The sequence below is a fragment of the Clupea harengus genome, chromosome 4, assembly GCF_900700415.2.
Source record: "Clupea harengus chromosome 4, Ch_v2.0.2, whole genome shotgun sequence".
Lineage (NCBI taxonomy): Eukaryota > Metazoa > Chordata > Actinopteri > Clupeiformes > Clupeidae > Clupea > Clupea harengus.
In genome coordinates this window covers 25,812,527-25,832,615 of record NC_045155.1, presented here as the reverse complement: position 1 = coordinate 25,832,615, position 20,089 = coordinate 25,812,527, and the positions used below count along the sequence as shown (strand labels likewise).

The 20,089-nt window shown below is 41.9% G+C and overlaps 1 protein-coding gene across 1 annotated transcript; it reads right to left on the bottom strand.

Annotated features, from left to right (window-relative positions):
• Nucleotides 1–378: 378 nt before the first annotated feature.
• On the bottom strand, nucleotides 379–5,611 carry LOC105900906 (sialidase-3-like). The gene is made up of 2 exons (XM_031565591.1): nucleotides 5,358–5,611; nucleotides 379–1,356 (listed from the first exon to the last, which is right to left on the bottom strand). The coding sequence occupies exons 1-2, from the start codon at nucleotides 5,538–5,540 to the stop codon at nucleotides 379–381; spliced, it is 1,161 nt and encodes a 386-aa protein (XP_031421451.1). The 5' UTR covers nucleotides 5,541–5,611.
• Nucleotides 5,612–20,089: the final 14,478 nt, after the last annotated feature.

Below are 20,089 nucleotides of genomic sequence, written 5' to 3'. Positions count from 1 at the left end.
AGCTGATGGAACATGAGAGTTGGGATATGACATCACGGTCAAGTCACAGGAAAGAACATCAGCCTCTCAGAAATATGTCTCAGAAATAATCAAACAGCAGAACTAATCAGACTACAACACATCACATTTCATTTTCACTTTTCATTCAACATTACCAAACGACTGTAACTATGGAGTTAAAATAGTTTCAGAATTCAGAAATATATGTCACATGTTGAATGTATTAATACATTTAAGTGGTGAAAACAATTGACCCCACTATTTACCATTATTATTATTTAGTTACATATATATTTTTATATATTATTTACTATTATTTAGAAGCTTGTTCCTCTATGTGTCTGTGGTGGGTCTGTAGTCAGTCACAGAGCAATGGCTTCACACAATTTCCCCTCTGTCTACATCTGAATGATTAACTATGTGCAGTATCTCCTTGAGATCGAACTCTTTGAAGACAATATGAAGACGTTTCTCATGGCCACACTCCATCAGACAACCAAAGTGACCCTCCTCCTCACAGCAGGTGAGGTCTGAGTATCCACTGACCCCTGGGTGGATGATGAGGGGTTTACCCCAGGGGTCGTCGTCCTGGAGAGACTTTCTCAGGTAGACCCCGAGAGCCAGCCTGTCCCCGCCCTCCCCTTTGGTCGGGTGGCTGAAGAGCAGAGCCGTCTCTGAGGATCTCCCTCCTCCTGCTGGAAGCTCCCTGGCAGGGAACCCCAACACACTCCCCTGGCAGCCTTTAGGCCTCTCCTTTAGCGTTAGCGTTAGCTTGTTTAGCTTAAAACTTTCCCCGCCGTCGTCACTCAGTGCCTCTACTCGTGGCTCCGGTGCTCCGGTGCTGCGAGCGTTCAGATACACCTGCCTCCTACCCTCCCTGTCAGACACCTCAGCCAGCTGGCACTCCAGGGACTCCAGGGCGATGGGCTGGCTTGCCTTCCAGGTGTTCAGGTCCTCGCTGCGCAGCACCACAGCATGGGTGCTCAGACACTTACAGCAGCACCAGCAGCACCAGCAGCACCAGCAGCACTTCACCTCCTTCACATAGGCAGGCACGAGTAGTGTGCCGCTGCTCAGCTGGATCCCGTGGCCTGGTCCCACAGCGAAGGTTTGGTAATTGGTAAAGTTGACACTGCTCGTTAAGTCTGTTAAATCGCTCCAGGTCTCCCCGCGGTCTGTGCTGGTGACGTAGCATAAACAAGACTGGCCTGGCTTGAGGTCCCATTCTGGAATTTTCCCCTTGAGGCAGATGAAGAACAGGAACAGTCTTCTTGACTTCCTTTCAAAGACTGGACAGGGGTTCATGGTGCGGTAGCCATCTTTGAATGCCTCCTTCACGTCCTCGGTGGGAGACCACTGGAAATAACATAACAAGTTTGAAATGAACAGTGGGCACAAAAAGACTACAGTGTACATGATTTATTGGCCACTACTGTAGTTTCTATTCCATTCCATTCCATTGGGAAGCTTCTACCAAACAGTGTTCAATGGAAGGTGTCAGAGGCACTGACCAGTATGAAACCAGAACCTAGCAGTGCTCCTAGTCAGTCCCCCCAGGATTTCGCGGGCCTTTTTTTGATAGTTGCAGCCTAAAATTACTGATTTTGCGGGGGCTTTTCCAAAAAGTTGCGGTGAAAGTTGCTGTGTTTTTTAGGTGTTTGTTGCGATGAAATTGCGGGAGCAAGTGAAAGTTGCGATAAAAGTTGCGAATTTCCCTCTTTGTAATTATAATTGAGTTATTTGTTGGAAAATAAATAATTAATAAACAAACATTCTTTAAAGAACAAAACCATTGAGAAATGGTCCTCTAAATAACCTTACCAACATGCCAAACAAAAGATTACCAGGACTACAAAAATGTAGCATAATAGGCTGTTCTGCCCTCTGCTTATTTAGGTCAGAAAATGTATATTGCTTGAATTGTTGTTATGGAAACGAACACAGTATAGTAAAGGACTTTTACTTTGACATCATTCAAATGTTCGTCTCGTGGGAATGGCAACAGTTATCTAGATACATAGCTAGTTATGCTAAACACGTAGGGGGAACAGTACTTAGGATTTACTTATCCACAACGAAGTGCACCTGTTGGCATTACAGAAGGAAATTATAAAAAAAATCAGAATCTTCAGTGTGGACATGGGCTGTGTTCAATTTCCATGTCTGGTGTAGCTAATCTCATTGTTTACAACGGATTAGAACTCTGCTAGTGTCTGCATCGTGTCCACAGGGCAGAATTTCCGCCCTTGGTGTAGCGGAAGGGAGAAAGTTGTGGGAGACGACAATGATTTGTCAAATTTGCGGTGAATTCGCGGGAAATCGTTGAATTTGCGTGAATTGGTGCGATCGCAACATCGCAACTTCCTGGAGGGTCTGCCTAGTGGTACTTACCAGTGGTCAGTGAAAGGTGTATACCATCTGGATTTCTAAATAAGAAGAGGCGCCATATACAGGTGACCTATACAGTAACTCTATAGGTGCAACAAAACCATATCAGGACTTATACTCTGAGCTAAATATGAAATATACTGTCACCATCCACAGTCAGCATCTGCCTACAGGTATGGGGTGTAGACGTGGCAGGGGAGTAGTATTAAAACACAGATGTGAGGTGTAGGTGTTCTCCTGGGTACCTGCAGTGAGTGGTAGTATAGTTCTAAAACACAGATGTGAGGTGTAGGTGTTCTCCTGGGTACCTTCAGTGAGTGGTAGTATAGTTCTAAAACACAGATGTGAGGTGTAGGTGTTCTCCTGGGTACCTGCAGTGAGTGGTAGTATAGTATTAAAACACAGATGTGAGGTGTAGGTGTTCTCGTGGGCATGGACGGATTAGGAAACCACGGGCCCCTGGGCCTGAATATTTTGAAGGCCCCCCCCCCCCCCCCGCGAAAAAATAAATTGTGCGCCCGCAAAACACGCACGCACACGCACACACAAACACAACCCAATGTGTTGGATTTTACGGTCGAATTAGATACTTTGGCTATTGTATTGGGAAAGTAAACAGGTCAAAGTTTACTCTGTAACATCCACCTTCGGTGAGGTGTGCACTGCCCTGCTATTGTTTCTGACAGGGGCGTTTCTAGGATTCAAAGAAAGGGGGGGCTTAGCCCCAAGGGGAGTGGCATGTTTGTGTGCGGCAATTTTTCTTTTTTAAGGCCCATTTGGGGTCGCGGATATCCATTGTTTCAGACAGTTCATAGATTGGTTTAATCAGAAAGAGTGTGATTTTGCTCTGTAGTTTTGCTTGCATTCAGTATATGATAACACAAGAGACAGAATGACAGGGTCATAGTGAAATTTGACAACACAAATATACCAGCTGTGGTGAAATGACCTGTTCTGAGCACCAAAGCTGTCCTGTGGGTAGCTCTTCAGCTTAACCTGTCTGGGCCCTGTGTCTTTTTCACCTAAATCATTAGTTGCTGCAGCTGCTTGGTCTGTCTCTTACTCTCTCTGACTCTCTGCCTCAGCCTCTCCTTCTGCATGACCATTTAAGATAAGTTCAAACATTGAAACATTAACTGATCGATATCCAGAAGCCAATTGTATGACTTGGCATAAAAATATCATGTAATAATCTAGTTTAGGCTAACCCTTGGAGTAGCCTAGGCCTGACAACAAATGCCTATACATTTCTACCACAGTAGAAGAAAATAAAAAAAACTCCACTCATTCCCTTCTAGACCTGTAGACCACTAACCTCCATCACACCGGCTCCTTCAGCCCTGTCAATCTCCTGCTTCTCTCTCTCATCTGACTGGGCGGAGCTTCCACCCCTCCTAAAGAATGTTCTTATATCCATCTGGTCAATGAATTGGATGATATACCGGACAATAGCGTTATGACTTATGAGGGACACTTAGGACACTTAGTATGACATTTAGTTTTCACTAGCATTAACTGATTATAAATAACAACATTCTATAGGGACTGATAATATTGTTTTGAAATACTAGAGAGATATATCAATGCAAAGAATAGAGAGATGTCGATAGTTATTTCTTGTGTTTCGAATTCGCTCGTTCACACTCTTGCTAACTGGTGACAGTTTCTAACAAAGTAGCAAGCTAGCTTAGTTTTCATATAGCCCACTACAATATTCGCTTTCATTTGCCTCATATCAAGTAAACCTAAAGCAGGTAACACTCGTTAACAACTACAGATAGCCACATTCTGTAACTTCTTGTACTTACAATTTCACTCCGTGCATCATTTACTTTGAAATCCTTGTCTATAATACTGGCTGTCGTTGACGAGAGACGGTACTAGTGCCCGGGGTTTATATCGTAAAGTATGATGAAAGGCTATTGGATTATAATTTGAAGGGGGAGTAAACATACAAACCAGAACGCACGCACATAAGTAGCATGTTAGAGTTATAAATAACTTGTCCGTGTCAAAAACAATAGTTTAATTATTTTTTTTTTTTTTTAAGCCAATAATGCCAAATGATTTGGGGGGGCTGAAGAACATTTTAGGGGGGCTTCAGCCCCCCCCAAAATAGGCCTAACGACGCCCCTGGTTTCTGACATTATATGTGACAGAGCAACAGCCGAGTGATTCTTTTCCAACTTGAAACGGATTAAGACCTACCTGAGGGGCAGCATGGGGCAGGAGAGGCTGAATGGGCTGGCTATCCTGTCCACTGAAACATCAAATCATGCATCACCACTTTTATGTTTGAAAGGCGTCGTCCGGCAGGTGTAGCCTACTGTGCCTGCTTGTAGGTCTTGACTTTCAGATTCTGCGCCTAAACTAGCTATATCGTATCGTCTCATCACATGATCAAATAGAGACTTGACATTGGACAAGATACATATTACCCAGCAATCATCATTGCATATCTGTATATGACAAAAATAACAAAGAAAATAAGAAATTATTAATTTAATTGAATCGTTTTTTAATAGTTTCTATAGTGTATGTAAGATAAGCATACAGTATAATTTTGTTATAGATTGCTACTGACGATTCCCCCTAAAAATGATGAAAACCATGACAGAGACAGGTTTGCCATTTTGAGGGGATATATAGCATAAGGTATCCTGCGCAGTCCCAAAAAGTTAGGCTTGATCACTGTCGCATTAATCTAGCTTTTTTCTAACACAGCACAGGTACACTCAATTAAAGCCATTAGCAAATGAATAAAATACACCTTTTTCAACCACAAATAAGAGATACATAACAGCGACTTCACGCAGAGGCTCTGGCCTAGGGGCCCCCTGAGCTCATGGGCCCCTGGGCCTGGGCCCGGTAGGCCCGTTCATTAATCCATCCCTGCTCGTGGGTACCTTCAGTGAGTGGTAGTATAGTTCTAAAACACAGATGTGAGGTGTAGGTGTTCTCGTGGGTACCTTCAGTGAGCCGCTGTGCCGCGTGCCTTTACTCATCACCAGATTCTTTGCGTGTGCATCGTTGGGAGAGGTGCGCTTCTCTGCAAATGCCAGGAATGTATTCCATTCTTTAACGTAAAGAAGAGCTGGAATTCTGAAGTCATAGTCTTGATCACCGAACACAAGTGTTTCACTGCTTCCCATCGTCAAGGTGTGTTCTGTAAGAAGAACAAATAATTTCAGTCAGTCTATCAGATGAATTCTGTAGTCAGAGATACAGTCAAATCTGTTGAGCAGGCCCCTCTGTTTACACACACACCTCACCACAAAAATAACAGGAAAGAGACAGGGAGAGAAAGAGGGAGGGAGAGAGAGAGAGAGTAAGAGAGAGAGAGAGAAAGAGGGAGGGAGAGAGAGAGTAAGAGACAAACAGAGGAAATAACGTTTTGCATGCAAAACATAATGCACCACTTATTATAATCCTCTCTCTCTCTCTTTTTATCTCTCTCTCTCTCTCTCTCTAGACACATACTCACACACAAACATCTGGATATCTTTGGGATATTACTATATAAATCACACACATTTGTTAAGTTTTCTGCTTTACTAAATGTGTGTGTGTGTGTGTTCCTCAGGCAAAGCAGTCTCTTGCCACTCTCACAAAGGATGTTCCCAAGCGCCACTCTCTCGCCATGCCAACGGAAGCGGTCATCAATGGCAACCAGGAGTGGGTGATGCATGCCGATTTGCCACTGACAGACCCAGCAGACACTCTACCATGCACACACACACACACCGTAGACCGACCAGTAGAGGTGGGAAAAAAATCGATTCTTCAATTTCTCTCGATTCTCTCTAGAACTCTAGAACGAAAAAAAAAAAAAATGAATATATATATATTTTTTTTACACATCCATTCTTTTTAAATGCAAGCTGCATCGATTATTGCATTGTTCATTGAAAGTCATAATTGTGACAAGGAAAAGCTTTTTCTCTAATAAAAAGTAGAGAAGGTAATTCATCTGTTGATTTTCTTTAATTATCAAACACAAAGTAGGAAGTGATTTGAGACTCTGAGGGCCTCATTTACTAACAGGATTGCGCCCATTTCAGGCGTAAAATAGCGGGTAAAGACATAAAACCGTATTTCCAAAGGAGGCGCACCTGAGTAAAAGCGCATATTACCTCTGCTGGGAGGGTATAAGGGAAAGTGGGTGTTCGTAGCAAAGAGATGGGAGGAGATGCGTAAAGTGCGCCTAATTGTGTATTAGTAACGAAACAAGAGGTGTTTTAGCATGACATATCAGCTGCTAAATGAAAACTATGTGCCTGCGAGAAATTTGAAAAATACGAACATCAGAAATGTTTTTTTTTTTTTATATATATATAATTTAATATAGGCATATACAAACTGTCCCACCAGCTAGCTGTTACCCAGAATCACCGCTCATTGCATGGTTTAAACCGTATTTTCACTTATAGTTCAAGCACACCGAGTACAGTGCACACCTTCTGCGTAGGAGTAACGCGTATCTATTCAGGAAAAGTACTTGTACTCGAAGTACACTAACTAAACTACCGGTAAGTAAATTGTAGAGACAGAGCAGCATATTCATTTCACCTTCCATGTTTATTTTGACGTTATAGCCTCTCGAGCGCAAGCTACCCCCAGTGCCATGGCAACCAAACGTCTGAAAACTTCAGTTTCCCCTGTCCAGGCTACAACTCCAGTTTTCAAATGTATCCGCCTAGAGCAGCGTTTTTGAAAAGCATGGTTTTCAGTGCTGGAATACGCCGTTTTAAAGTAGGGGGTGTTGTGTATTCCTACAAGACTATTTAACAGGATGCTATGGAGCAGTTAACCTGGCTATTAAGTATCCTAGCTATCTCTAGCTTAGGGAACCATCTTAACAGTTTGCAGTTGCCTGTGTGTGATTAACTAATATGTGTGAATATGAACTTGTGAACATAAACTCGTTAATATGAAACTGCACAGGCACCCTGGGGGTAACCATAGCAACCCAGAAACTCAATGTTCGCTGAAAAGTTTAATTTCCCCAAATCAGCTCACCAATAAAAGACAGTCTTGAATTCAAAGTGATCACAACTTTTAGTGTGGACGGAAGGGCTAAACGGAGAAATATTTATGAGTTTCTATATTTACCCGGGTTAGTTTGCTGTAACCTCGTGAACCAAAAGCTCTAATTCTAATTCATCATCCATGGTGGCAGGAACATGCACCGTGCACAAACACCATAGACCGACCAGGTTCACGCACGCACGCACGCACAGACACACACACACACACACTCCTCTACGCCTAGTGACATCAACTCCCCTCGCCACTGCAAACACTCCCTCTGCAACGTAAGACACACACACACACACACACACACTCCTCTACGCTTAGTGACATCAACTCCCGTCGCCACCACACACACTCCCTCTGCAAAGTAAGACATACACACACACACACACACACACACACACACGTTCCTCTACTCCCAGTGACATCAACTCCTATGGCCACAAACTCCCTATGCAACATAAGACACACACACATACATTGGGACTTATACCATCAATTATACATTTATCTTTTTCTCTCTAAGTGTGTGTGTGTGTGTGTGTGTGTGTACAGTCCCTAAAGGACATGGATGACCAGAGGCGTAAGAAGAAGAAGGAGAAGATGTACTCAGAAGAGTATGAACTTTAACTCACCTCACAAGAGTACACTCAGTTTTAACTCACCTCAGAAGAATACACTCAGTTTTCACTCACCTCAGAAGAGTACACGCAGCTTTGACTCACCTCAGAAGAGTATGCTGAGCTTTAACTCACCTCAGAAGAGTATCCTGAACTTTAACTCACCTCAGAAGAGTATGCTGACGGTGCTGATAGTGGTGCTGTTCTCCAGCCTTCAGCAGGAAAGTGAGGTCTCCTCCACTGTCTGAGTCTTTTTAAAGTTTTACTGGCTCCTCCTAGTGAACACGTATTGTGAACTAATGCATCATAGAAGTTGGACAGCCCCACCTTCTATTTGTTCTCTCTCTCTCTCTCTCTCACACACACACACACACACACACAGACAAACACACATACACATATCTCTCACTCACACACACACACACACACACACACACATATATATCTCTCTCTCTCACACACACACACACACACACACACATTTCTCTCTCTCACACACACACAAACACAGACACACACATATCTCTGTCTCTCTCACAAACACACACACTCATATCTCACACACACACACACACACACACACACACACACACACACACACACACAGAGACACACACAAAAGCATCTGTTATCCTGACGGAGCCAAACCAGTGCATGCAGCAGCATGTTGCCACAGCACATTCCCACAGTATAGGCATCCATGATCCATTTGAAAGACAAAATACATTTCTCTCAGGGCCCTAGTTTCAAGTCCAGTCTCTCCAGTGGTGTCAAAAGTAAACACATTCGTTACTCAAGTAGAAGTATTGATACTGGAGTTTAAAAATACTCTGGTAAAAGTTGAAGTATCGACTTAACCTCTTTACTCAAGTAAAAGTAAAAAAGTACAGGCTCTAAAATGTACTTAAAGTATAAAAGTAAAAAGTAACCTTAATAAAAAAATAAAAAAAAACATTTAAAGCTAAACTAGTTGGACTTAATATAATTGACACGACTGTAAGAAATAGAAGCTTAATTTAATAGCTGATGAGTGCTACATGGAGCCCAAGACATGGTAAAAACTGTCATACAAAAATATAATAATGCTGTCAAAGACATCCAACTAGAAGAGCATGTTTTTCTCAAACTTTATTGGAATTCAAGTAGACCTCCACCCCATTTGCACATTCGTCTCTCATCAAGGGCCTTTGCAACTAGGTTAATAGTCTTCGCATATTCTGCCAGAAATGCAAGCTCGACAGGAGTAAACCTGTTAAAAAAACAAATAAAAAACTCAAAATGTCATATTTCTTTCATGAAACACCTTCAATTCAATAACAAACCAATTATGTAATGCTAATCATCTGTGCTGAGGGTTTAGTAAATATACTGTATATATAGTGTTTTATAGCTTTTCAATTCAAAGTGAAAGAATATAGATATATTTCAGCTTTAAAAATTAAAAGGGGCAGGTACATACATGGGTATTTTTAGTCGCATTCAAACCAACAGGACGGCTCAAAACAAATGTGACACTAAGGACTACATGAATTATTTTGGCGTGATACATTTTTCAGTTATCTCCCAGGACAATCACAAGCCTAACTAACACATTTTCTGTGGGAAGCACTGATACATAAACTGAATATTAAATAGCCTTTCATTAGCTTACTACTGTGCAGTGGCGTTTCTACATTAGGGGCACGTGGGGCATTGCCCCACCAGATCCCAATGGCGCTGTTTTGCAGAAAGCTCAATCTGTGCTTTGTGGCATATATATATATATATCTTATTTTATTTCATATGCACAGTAGTGTGAATGTGTTTGTGAATGTGTGTGTGAGAATAAGCATGACTCACAAGCATTATAGTCCTGTTTTGGAGTTATTTGATTAATGTGTGTTTCTGTCTGTGTGCTTGCTCTGTGAAATGCTGCTCTCCGCTGTCCTTCTCTGCTCTGTGGGCTACGGCGCAAGCTTAAGACCGTTGCCATGGAAACATTAATGAGCGTGAACCACACAGGGCAAAGATAACATTGGGAGATGGGGCACTATCAGATGTGCCCCACGAAATCTGCCTAGCAACTCGACTCGAATATTGCGAAAACAGCGAGAACTGTACCCTGTGACTAAGAAAAAAAAAAACATAGTCAGATCATATCAGACAGACCAATGCCAGTACCGTTCCTGCTAGTTAGCTATCGCTAGTTTTCGAGTATTTTGGAAGTTTTAATTCAGACTACAATGAGGAATGTAGACTATTTTTGTGACTAAATTGCCCCACCAGAAATGTCAGGCTAAAATCGACACTGCTACTGTGTAGTACATTTTAGATCGTGGTAGTGAATTAGCCTACAGCTTATTTGTCAAACATCACAGAGAGCTAACTAGGTTAACCTGTAACTTAGGATCCTTCAGTAGGCAACTGCTAGCAAGCAAACCAAGGCATGTTGGCATGTTCCTCTGCTGGCCAAGCTGTCGCAAGCATTGTAAATCGACCATTATAATAATAATAATAATAATAATACAGAGCTTACCTCTACATGTTTTGAATGGCAAAAGTACATGGTTCTTGGGTTCGAAAAGTTCTTTTTGCTCCCGACGATTTCGAACAATTCTTTGAGGTAGGGCCAGGGATGTGGAACGTTTTGCTGTTCTCCATCGCCACTACTTTCTTGCGTCTTCAGACCCTTCAGACATCTCGCCAGAGTTGCCATCTCTTTCTGACACTACCATTGCCGCGCGTTGTATCATTTGTTCGCCTCTGTTGTCTTGTTTTGCGTCATGCGTAAAGAAGATGGATAGCCTAACCAATGAGTGTTATGGGTTTCTATGCTTCATCCAATTACGCTCGAAATCAGTATATCTGGATGGCGCCATTGATCTGTATTGGATGGCGCACATTTGAAACTTTTGAAATAAAACCGGAACCAAGAGTAATGAGCCTGTTTTAAAAATGTAAGGAGTAGAAAGTGCAGATACTTGTGGTAAAATGTAAGGAGTAGAAGTAAAAAGTTGCCAGAAAAATAAATACTTGAGTAAAGTAAAGATACCTAAAAATTCTACTTAAGTACAGACACCTCTGAGTCTCTCCCAGGGCCCTAGTTTCAGGTCCAGTCTCTCTCAGGGCCCTAGTTTCAGGTCCAGTCTCTCCCAGGGCCCTAGTTTAGTGAGTCTCCTGTTTGTGTTTCTGTAGCAAGAGGTTCTTGTACAGGAAGGGTTTGCTGGCCCCTTGCCCAACCCTCCTCCTTGTTCAGATGGGCTTGGGACTGGGTGCTGCACTGTTCATGAAAATGAGCATTAATAAATATATATGAAGAGAAATGATCATGAATAAATATATATGAAGAGAAATGAGCATGGATACATATATATGAAGAGAAATGAGCATTAATAAATATATATGTAGAGAAATGTTGAGGGCACACCTCCTTTCTGTAAGGCTGGGGAACCACATCAGTGTCCGCACTAAACACACCAACCAGATTTAAATTCATGGAGCATTGTGTGTGTGTGTGTGTGTGTGTGTGTGTCTCTGTGTGTGTGTGTGTGTGTGTGTCTGGTGTGTGTGTGTGTGTGTGTGAGAGAGGGGTGTATATATGTGAGGGAATGTAAAGGAGACATGGTTTCTATGTGAATGTGTTTTTTCTATGTAACTGTAACTGGACATTTCCATTCAAACAACTAAACAATAATCTACAGACAATGAGAGGTTTATGACTGACATTCTAACCATTTCCTGGTCTGTTCATGTGGATGATTTGTGACTTGACCAGGAAATCAGAGGGCTAGCTGACAAAGGGGAATTCCCACAGCCAGTTAATGTTCTTAGCCATGAGGGGGGGTCCAGTCTGCTATGGAGACATTGAGTTCCGTGCTGCAAAGAGGAACTAAGGAGATAAACACACAATATTCCAAGCCAGTGTGACACATCTAACAGTAACACACATGTCGAGTTTCTCTAGTTGTTTGATAACCAGACTCTTTCTTTCTTCCTACATGATCTTCCTGTATTTTTGTCTTTAGCCTTTGACACTAAGAAACAGAAAAACGTTTTTGGCAGGGAGTAGTGTGGTTAATGTGTAGTGTTGATCTGTGCATAGTGTCAAGAGTGGTTTCTCCCACAGACAAATGAGAACTTGTAAACTGCCTAAAACCTGCCTTTGTTGTTCAAGAAAACATGTTGACTGTCATTACTGACAGACTCTATTCACTAGGGGTGGGAATCTCTTGGCACCTCACGATTCGATTCGATTCCGATTCAGTGGTCAACGATTCGATTCTAAACCGATTATCGATTCTAAACTGATTATTGATTCTAAACAGATTATCGATTATCAATTCTAAACCGATAAAACGATTATTGATGCATGTCGATTTTTAAAACATTTAAGTTTGCTACTCAGAGTCTCAAATCACTTCCTACTTTGTGTTTGATAATTAAAGAAAATCAACAGATGAATTACCTTTATTTTTTTATTAGAGAAATAGCTTTTCCTTGTCACAATTATGACTTTCAAAGAACAATGCAATAATCGTTGCAGCTTGCATTTCAACACAAAATGGTTGTGTGAAAAAAAAAAAATTAAATTTAAAATAAAAAAATCGATTATGAACTTTTCTGAATCGAGACAGAATCGTTCTAGAGAGAATCGAGAGAAATTGAAGAATCGTTTTTTCCCCCACCCCTACTATTCATGTACTACATGTAACCTGTGAGGAATAGTGAGTGAACACAACGCACACACACACAGACACACACATACACACACACACAGAGACACAGACACACACACACACACAGACAATCTCTAGTACTGGTGTTCTGCATTCTGTACGTTTCCATGGCGCCTCCATCAGTAGAAAGATGATCTGAATGAAGAGTGGAAAAGGAAGAGTTTGTCTGTCCTGCTTTTGCATCACGACTTCTTGATTCCTTGTGTATTATATACACTTTTAAGGAGTCAATATTGATGCTGATGTTGTGGTGGATGGCCTGTTTGGCTGGAAAGACCATATACATAAAATGATTCAGTTTCCCCACTCTGACCTCAGGCCTAGTAGAACACAGCAAATCTACAAAGTGCTTGCATTACATTCATAAAATATTGGAAATGACACTAAATGCAACATTCATCCCTTTAAATACAAGGGTCCAGTACTGAGCAGAAGCTTCTAAAGCGACTGCTTTCACCCCTCTGGCACTGGTACTGGGAGGGAGGTGCAGAGGAGTTCACACTCACATCTCAGCTTAGCGCTAGCTCCTTTAGCATAATGCTTTATACATTAGAGGTGTAATAGTCACACATACTGGAAGGGGCACAGAATGACTGACTTCATGAAAGAGTCATTTTGTCTTCACACACATGGGGGAAGCAGCATCCAGACAGCAGCCCAGAGCTCCAGCTCCATGTGTCCTGTTTTCCCCCAGCCTTACCTCTGAATATGAGCTACTGATTCCTAACACCAGAGGGAGACAATTCACACTTTATGTTTCTAATATAATACTATATATATATATATATATAGTATTATATTAGAAACATAAAGTGTGAATTGTCACCGTATATATATATATTAGGGCTGTGAAATGATAAAAAAATGTAATCAAATTAATCACAGGTTTTTGTGGATTAATCATGATTAATCACATATTACCGATTTTCTCTGTATATTTTTGTGATAATAAAAAGATGTATGACAAAAGACGGATATATACATTTAACATGTTTTCTTTTTTATTCATAAAAAAAAACAATGGTGCTGCAACTCAGCAGTTCTTAACCAGTTATCTTTGCTATTCCATATGGAACATTAATATAATCTTCATCCTAAACAGAATTTGGGCTTCGCGAAAGTGAAGCACTTCCAGACGGAGCGCGTATCGAGGCTTGTATCGCTTTGCTGAAATGACGTCACTGGTGACGTCCGAAGCCTCATTTGAATCAAGTGCTTCACCAAGTGGTTCGTTGGTTCACTTCTGGTGGGAAGCTTCGAGTCCCATCTCGTATTCGTAGTTGTTGTCAGTGGTTGGAGACGTAGCGATAGTTGGAGACTCTCAGATTTAGCGATAGTTGGAGATTTAGCGGTAGTTGGAGATTTAGATTGTTTGCTGTTGTTAGTAGTATAGATTATTTGAGATAGAGTTATGGAGCCAGTTAGGAAGAGAAATTTGCACAAAGCACTTTCGCCCCCTTTTCACTGCCCTGCACTTTCACTGACCAGTTGTCCAAAAGCACTCTAACTACCTTGGTTTTACAAAACTACTGACCAGCGTTCAAAAACACTTTAACTACCATCTGTTCCAACAGCATAAAAAAGAGAGTAAGGATAATTACAATGCGTTTTTATCCAAAGCATCGGATTAAAATTTGCTTTTACCAAGAATCGAACCCCAATCGGACCGTAGCCTATAGGCGACGTCTCTATCCGTTGTAACACCATAGAACCCATAAATTAGACGTCAAACAATTATTAGAAGAAAGAATAGAAAAAGAAAGCCTTTATTGTCATTTTATTCTCATACAACGAAATTTGAATTAATCGAGGTTCCTTTTTCTTCCCCACACGCTTGTGTGCATGTTATTTTAGTAGGTCTTGCGCACCACAACACATTCAACAAATTCACTGTCCCGAGAAAATCTTTCCTACACCGTATTTTTATTGAACAGCAGGTGTCACTAGAGAGCGAACGAAGCTTCGAGTAGTGAACCTTTTTTTAACACGTTTGGCTGGAAAGCTTCAAAGGTTCATGAAGCTTCATTTCGCCATCACTACTGTCTGTCCCTATAGTGGTCGTTTTGTCTTCAATTGCCCAGTTGCTTGCAACAGTTTGGAACTGTTGTGCACATGCCTCTGCAAAGTGGCGCTCTTCTGTTTTCATGCACGTTAGTGTAAACGACTTTAACTTCCATTCGTCGGTGATTAGATGTGCAGTTACACCCAGGTAGTTATCGTTACTCACAGAAGTCCAGCGATCCCCTGTCAGCGCCTGATGTTTCGTAGCAGCCAAGTCATTTTCCTTTTTTTTCTTTTCAGCTTCATACAGCTCGTGGATTTTTGTCATTATTGTGCGTCTTGGTGGTGTTTTGAAGTTTGAGTCCCCCGTTGCCACTCGCAAAACTTCGGTGAACCCCTCGTCCTCAACAATATTAATCGGTCTACAGCTTTTTGCAATCCATTTGGCAACTGTGCTAGTCAACTTGTCACAGGCAGACTAATGAGGGGCCTACGTTGTTCAGTGAGGGTGGTTTGGCGCATTCCACTTTAACTCCCCTCGCCGACCAACGCATGCATCGCGTAGAGGTGGTACTTAAGGCTGGTATTGCTACGGTGAAACGTCTTCCCGCAGAGTGTGCATATCACTTTGGTTTTATTGAATGTTCCAACTTTGTTTTTTTGAAACACGAACTTCCCATTACAGCGGCGACTAATGCAGATTGGGCGGAATTGTGCGTATATTGGAAGCTCATTTTGCGCATGCGTTAAATGTGTTAAATTTTTTTTACTAATTAATCCTGTAATTTAATCATAACGCGTTAACGCGTTATTTTTCACAGCTCTAATATATATATATATATATATATATATATATATATAATAAATACACACAAAAACACAGACTTGCTGGCACTTTGAGAACTTCTGTGCAGGTGAAATATTTGTGTTATTTTTTTCTGATCAGAGATCAGTCAGTCCTTTAAGTCTCAGGGTGCTTAGAATTTACCCCAAATACCAGCCATGGTTGTAATTATAATAATAAATAATATTTTAATTTAATATAATAAATTCATACTAATTTTTGTACTGCTGCCTGTGGGCCACCAAGATAATAATTAACAAAAATCTCCCCTGTCAGCCTACAGCCCAGTGCCCCTACCCTGAATCAGGAGCACTTCACCAAACAACAAGACAACATGGACACAATAACTGACAAACTAACTACTTCATGAGTGTATTATTACCAATAATTAACAAAAATCCACCCTGTCAGCCTACAGTCCAGTGCCCCGACCCTGAATCAGGATTTACCTACAGTAAGGAGGAGGGTTGGGGGCTGGGTACACACACATTAACATTAACTACTGTAGGAGAATACTGGAGACTGGACACACACACTATTTAACTACTGTAGGAGAATACTGGAGACTGGCCACACACACATTAACTACTGTAGGAGAATACTGGAGACTGGCCACACACACATTAACTACTTGGGGAGCATTTAGTGTGCACCTCATCACCCATTCACACACACACATGGGGTTACAATGTTAATGTTAGTTGAGCTGATCTCTCTTCACATCTCATGAAGAGACAGCGGTCAGCATCTCCGATGCATTTCTCTATTATTAAGCAAACAGAAGCAGGAGAGGCCTGAGGAAACCTTAAATAAGTGTGTGATTTGTAATTATAGTGATTTTTCCTCTGCGATTAGAATTCAGTGTCACTAAGAGGAGAATAATGCCACCACCTCAAACTGACTGTTCCTGTAGAGCAGTGGTTCCCAAACTTTTTACAGTCCCGTAAACCTTCCGACATTTAATCTCCCCCCCCGTAAAAAAAGTTTTCCTTTTCACCTTTTAGTTCCGTTTTATTCCGTTTCGGCTCATTTTGCCACAAGTGACAAGTGACCGCACGCACGCACGCACGCACGCACGCACGCGCTTTGGATAAAAGCCTCTGCTCAGTACTGGACCCTTTGTATTTAAAGGGATACATGTTGCATTTAGTGTCATTTAGTGTCATTTCCAATGTTTTATGAATGTAATATCACTTGTCACTTGTCACTACAAACACTTGTTGTAGATTTGCTGTGTTCTACTAGGCCAGGTCAGAGTGGGGGAACTAAATCATTTTACATATATGCCAAAATGTATTATAGTACACAAAAAATCAAGAAGTTATGATGCAAAAGCAGAACAGACAAACTCTTCCTTTTCCACGCTTCATTCAGATCATCTTTCTACTGGTGGAGGCGCCATGGAAACAGGTACAGAATGCAGAGCACCAGTACTAGAGATTGTCTGTGTGTCTGTGTGTGTGTGTGTGTGTGTGTGTGTGTGTGTGTGTGTGTGTTGTGTTCACTCTCTATTCCTCACAGGTTACATGTAGTACCTGAATAGAGTCTGTGCTTGATCACAGTAATGACAGTCAACATCTGCTCTTGAACAACAAAAGCAGGTTTTAGGCAGTTTACAAGTTCTCATTTGTCTGTGGGAGAAACCACTCTTGACACTATGCACAGATCAACACTAGACATTAACCACACTACTCCCTGCCAAAAAAGTGTTTCTGTTTCTCAGTGTCGAAGGCTAAAGACAAAAATACAGGAAGATCATGCAGGAAGAAAGAAAGAGTCTGGTTATCAAACAACTAGAGAAACTCGACGTGTGTGTTACTATTAGATGTGTCACACTGGCTTGGAATATTGTGTGTTTATTGTGTGTTAGTTCCTCTTATCTTTGCAGCACGGACCTCAATGTCTCCATAGCAGACAGGAACCCCCCTCCTGGCTAAGAACATTAACTGGCTTTGGGAATGCCCCTTTGTCAGCTAACACTCTGGTTTCCTGGTCAAATCACAAATCATCCACACACAGGCCAGGAAATGGTTAGAATTTCAGCCATAAACCTCTCATTGTCTGTAGATTATTGTTTAGTTGTTTGAATGGAAATGAATCACAATTACAGTTACAAAGAAAAAACACATTCACATAGAAACCATGTCTCCATTACATTCCCTCACACACACACACACAGACACACACACACACACACACACACACACACAGACACACAGACACACACACACACACACACACACAGACACACACACACACACACAGAGACACACACACAAACACACAGACACACACACACACACAGAGACACACACACACACACAGACACTCACACACACACACACACACACACACACACACACAGAGAGAGACACACACGCACACACACACACAGACACACACACACACACACACACACAGACACACACACACACACACACAGAGACACACACACAAACACACAGACACACACACACACACAGAGACACACACACACACACAGACACTCACACACACACACACACACACACACACACACACACACACACAGAGAGAGACACACACGCACACACACACACACACACACACACACACACACACACACACACACACACACACAATGCTCCATGAATTTAAACCTGTTTGGTTTGTTTAGTGCTGACACTGATGTGGGTCCCCAGCCTTACAGAAGGGAGGTGTTTCATCATCACTTCTCTTCATATATATTTATTCATGATCATTTCTCTTCATATTTATGTATTATTCATGATCACTTCTCTTCTTATATATTTATTCATACTCATTTCTCTTCATATATTTTTTATTCATGCTCATTTCTCTTCATATATATTTATTCATGCTCATTTTCATGAACAGTGCAGCACCCAGTCCCAAGCCCATCTGAACAAGGAGGAGGGTTGGGCAAGAGGCCAGCAAGCCCTTCCTATAGAAGAACCTCTTGCTACAGAAACACAAACAGGAGACTCACTAAACTACGGCCCAGAGAGAGACAGGACCTGAAACTAGGACCCAGAGAGAGACTGGACCTGAAACTAGGGCCCTGGGAGAGACTGGACCTGAAACTAGGGCCCTGAGAGAGACTAGACCTGAAACTAGGGCCCTGAGAGAGACTGGACCTGAAACTAGGGCCCTGGGAGAGACTGGACCTGAACTGTAATTTATTGATTATATGTATTGTGCATCTTCCATGTGGGCCTTGAGCCTGTAATAAAGTTATATAATGAGAGGCTATGAACTCATGTCAATTCCTGATGATTCATAAGATATAAAGAAATGAAATAAAGCACAATAATAATTAATAATTCATGTACCCTTACTGTAAAGTGTCACCATAACTTTAGTTCAAGCCTGTGGCAGCAGTTCAAAATAGTTTGTTTATCGCCATGCAATGAAAAATACCTTTTCACAAACTTTTTCACAAGTTCAGTGGGTGCATTTTCCAAAAGAATGCTTTAATTCTGAAAAATAAAGTTGGTCCCACAAAAAACTCACTCAATGTCTTTTAATATTATTTCTTAGATATGTAGGCTACATAGAAAATGCATGAATATTAACTGAGATACCCCATTATGTTGTGAACAGTAGGCCTACGTGTGCTGTTGGCAAAATCTATGTCTATGTCTGACCTGGGCTGGCACATGTTCAGGATAAAAAGATTTTGCGTGCACGAGCATTACGGTCACGCGCAAAGTGTCCCCGTTTTAGGTCTGGGAAATCTGATCAGCCTACTCTGAGGGGAAAAATAGTTTAGCGGCTGCAGGATTTCATGTAGGCCTAGATTTAAAAAAATCACTCCCACTCGATAAGCCTATGGGCAACGAGAGTGAAAATAAGTAGGGGAAGGTAAAGTAGCTAGTTTGGAAAAATCCCCCTACTCTCTATTTACTGTAACTGCGCTGCTGCACACCTGCACCTGAGAGCCTGCATCTTTGCCTCGAGAGACGGTCACGGTTGTCTTGTGAGACGGTCACGGTTGTTTAGCTGAACCTGGCCAAAACGGAACTGATGGTCTTTCCAGCCAAACAGGTCATCCACCACAACATCAGCATCAATACTGACTCCTTATCTCTTGCTCCATCAAAAACAGCAAGAAACCTCTGGGTCATTATTGATGACCAACTGACTTTCACGGACCACATTGCCTCTGTCTCCAGGTCCTGCCGCTTTGCGCTATTCAACATCCGCAAAATCAGGCCGTACCTAACCCAGTATGCCACCCAGCTGCTGGTGCAAACCTAGGTGAGTTCCCGCCTTGTCTACTGCAACGCCCTCCTAACGGGCCTGCCGGCTTGCGTGGTGAAACCACTACAAATGATTCAGAACGCGGCGGCGCGTCTGGTGTTCAACCAACCGAAAAGGGCACACGTCACCCCGCTACTCATTGACCTCCACTGGCTGCCTGTAGCTGCTCGCATTAAGTTTAAGTCACTTATGCTTGCCTACAGAGTGCTTGATGGTTCTGCTCC

What these genes read in the sequence shown, in the direction of transcription:
- LOC105900906 (XM_031565591.1), bottom strand. Translation starts at nt 5,540, where the DNA reads ATGGGAAGCAGTGAAACACTTGTGTTCGGTGATCAAGACTATGACTTC. An exon ending in GGCACAGCGGCTCACTGAAG is followed by an intron (nt 1,357 to 5,357) that starts GTACCCACGAGA and finishes TGTTATTTCCAG; the next exon opens with TGGTCTCCCACCGAGGACGT.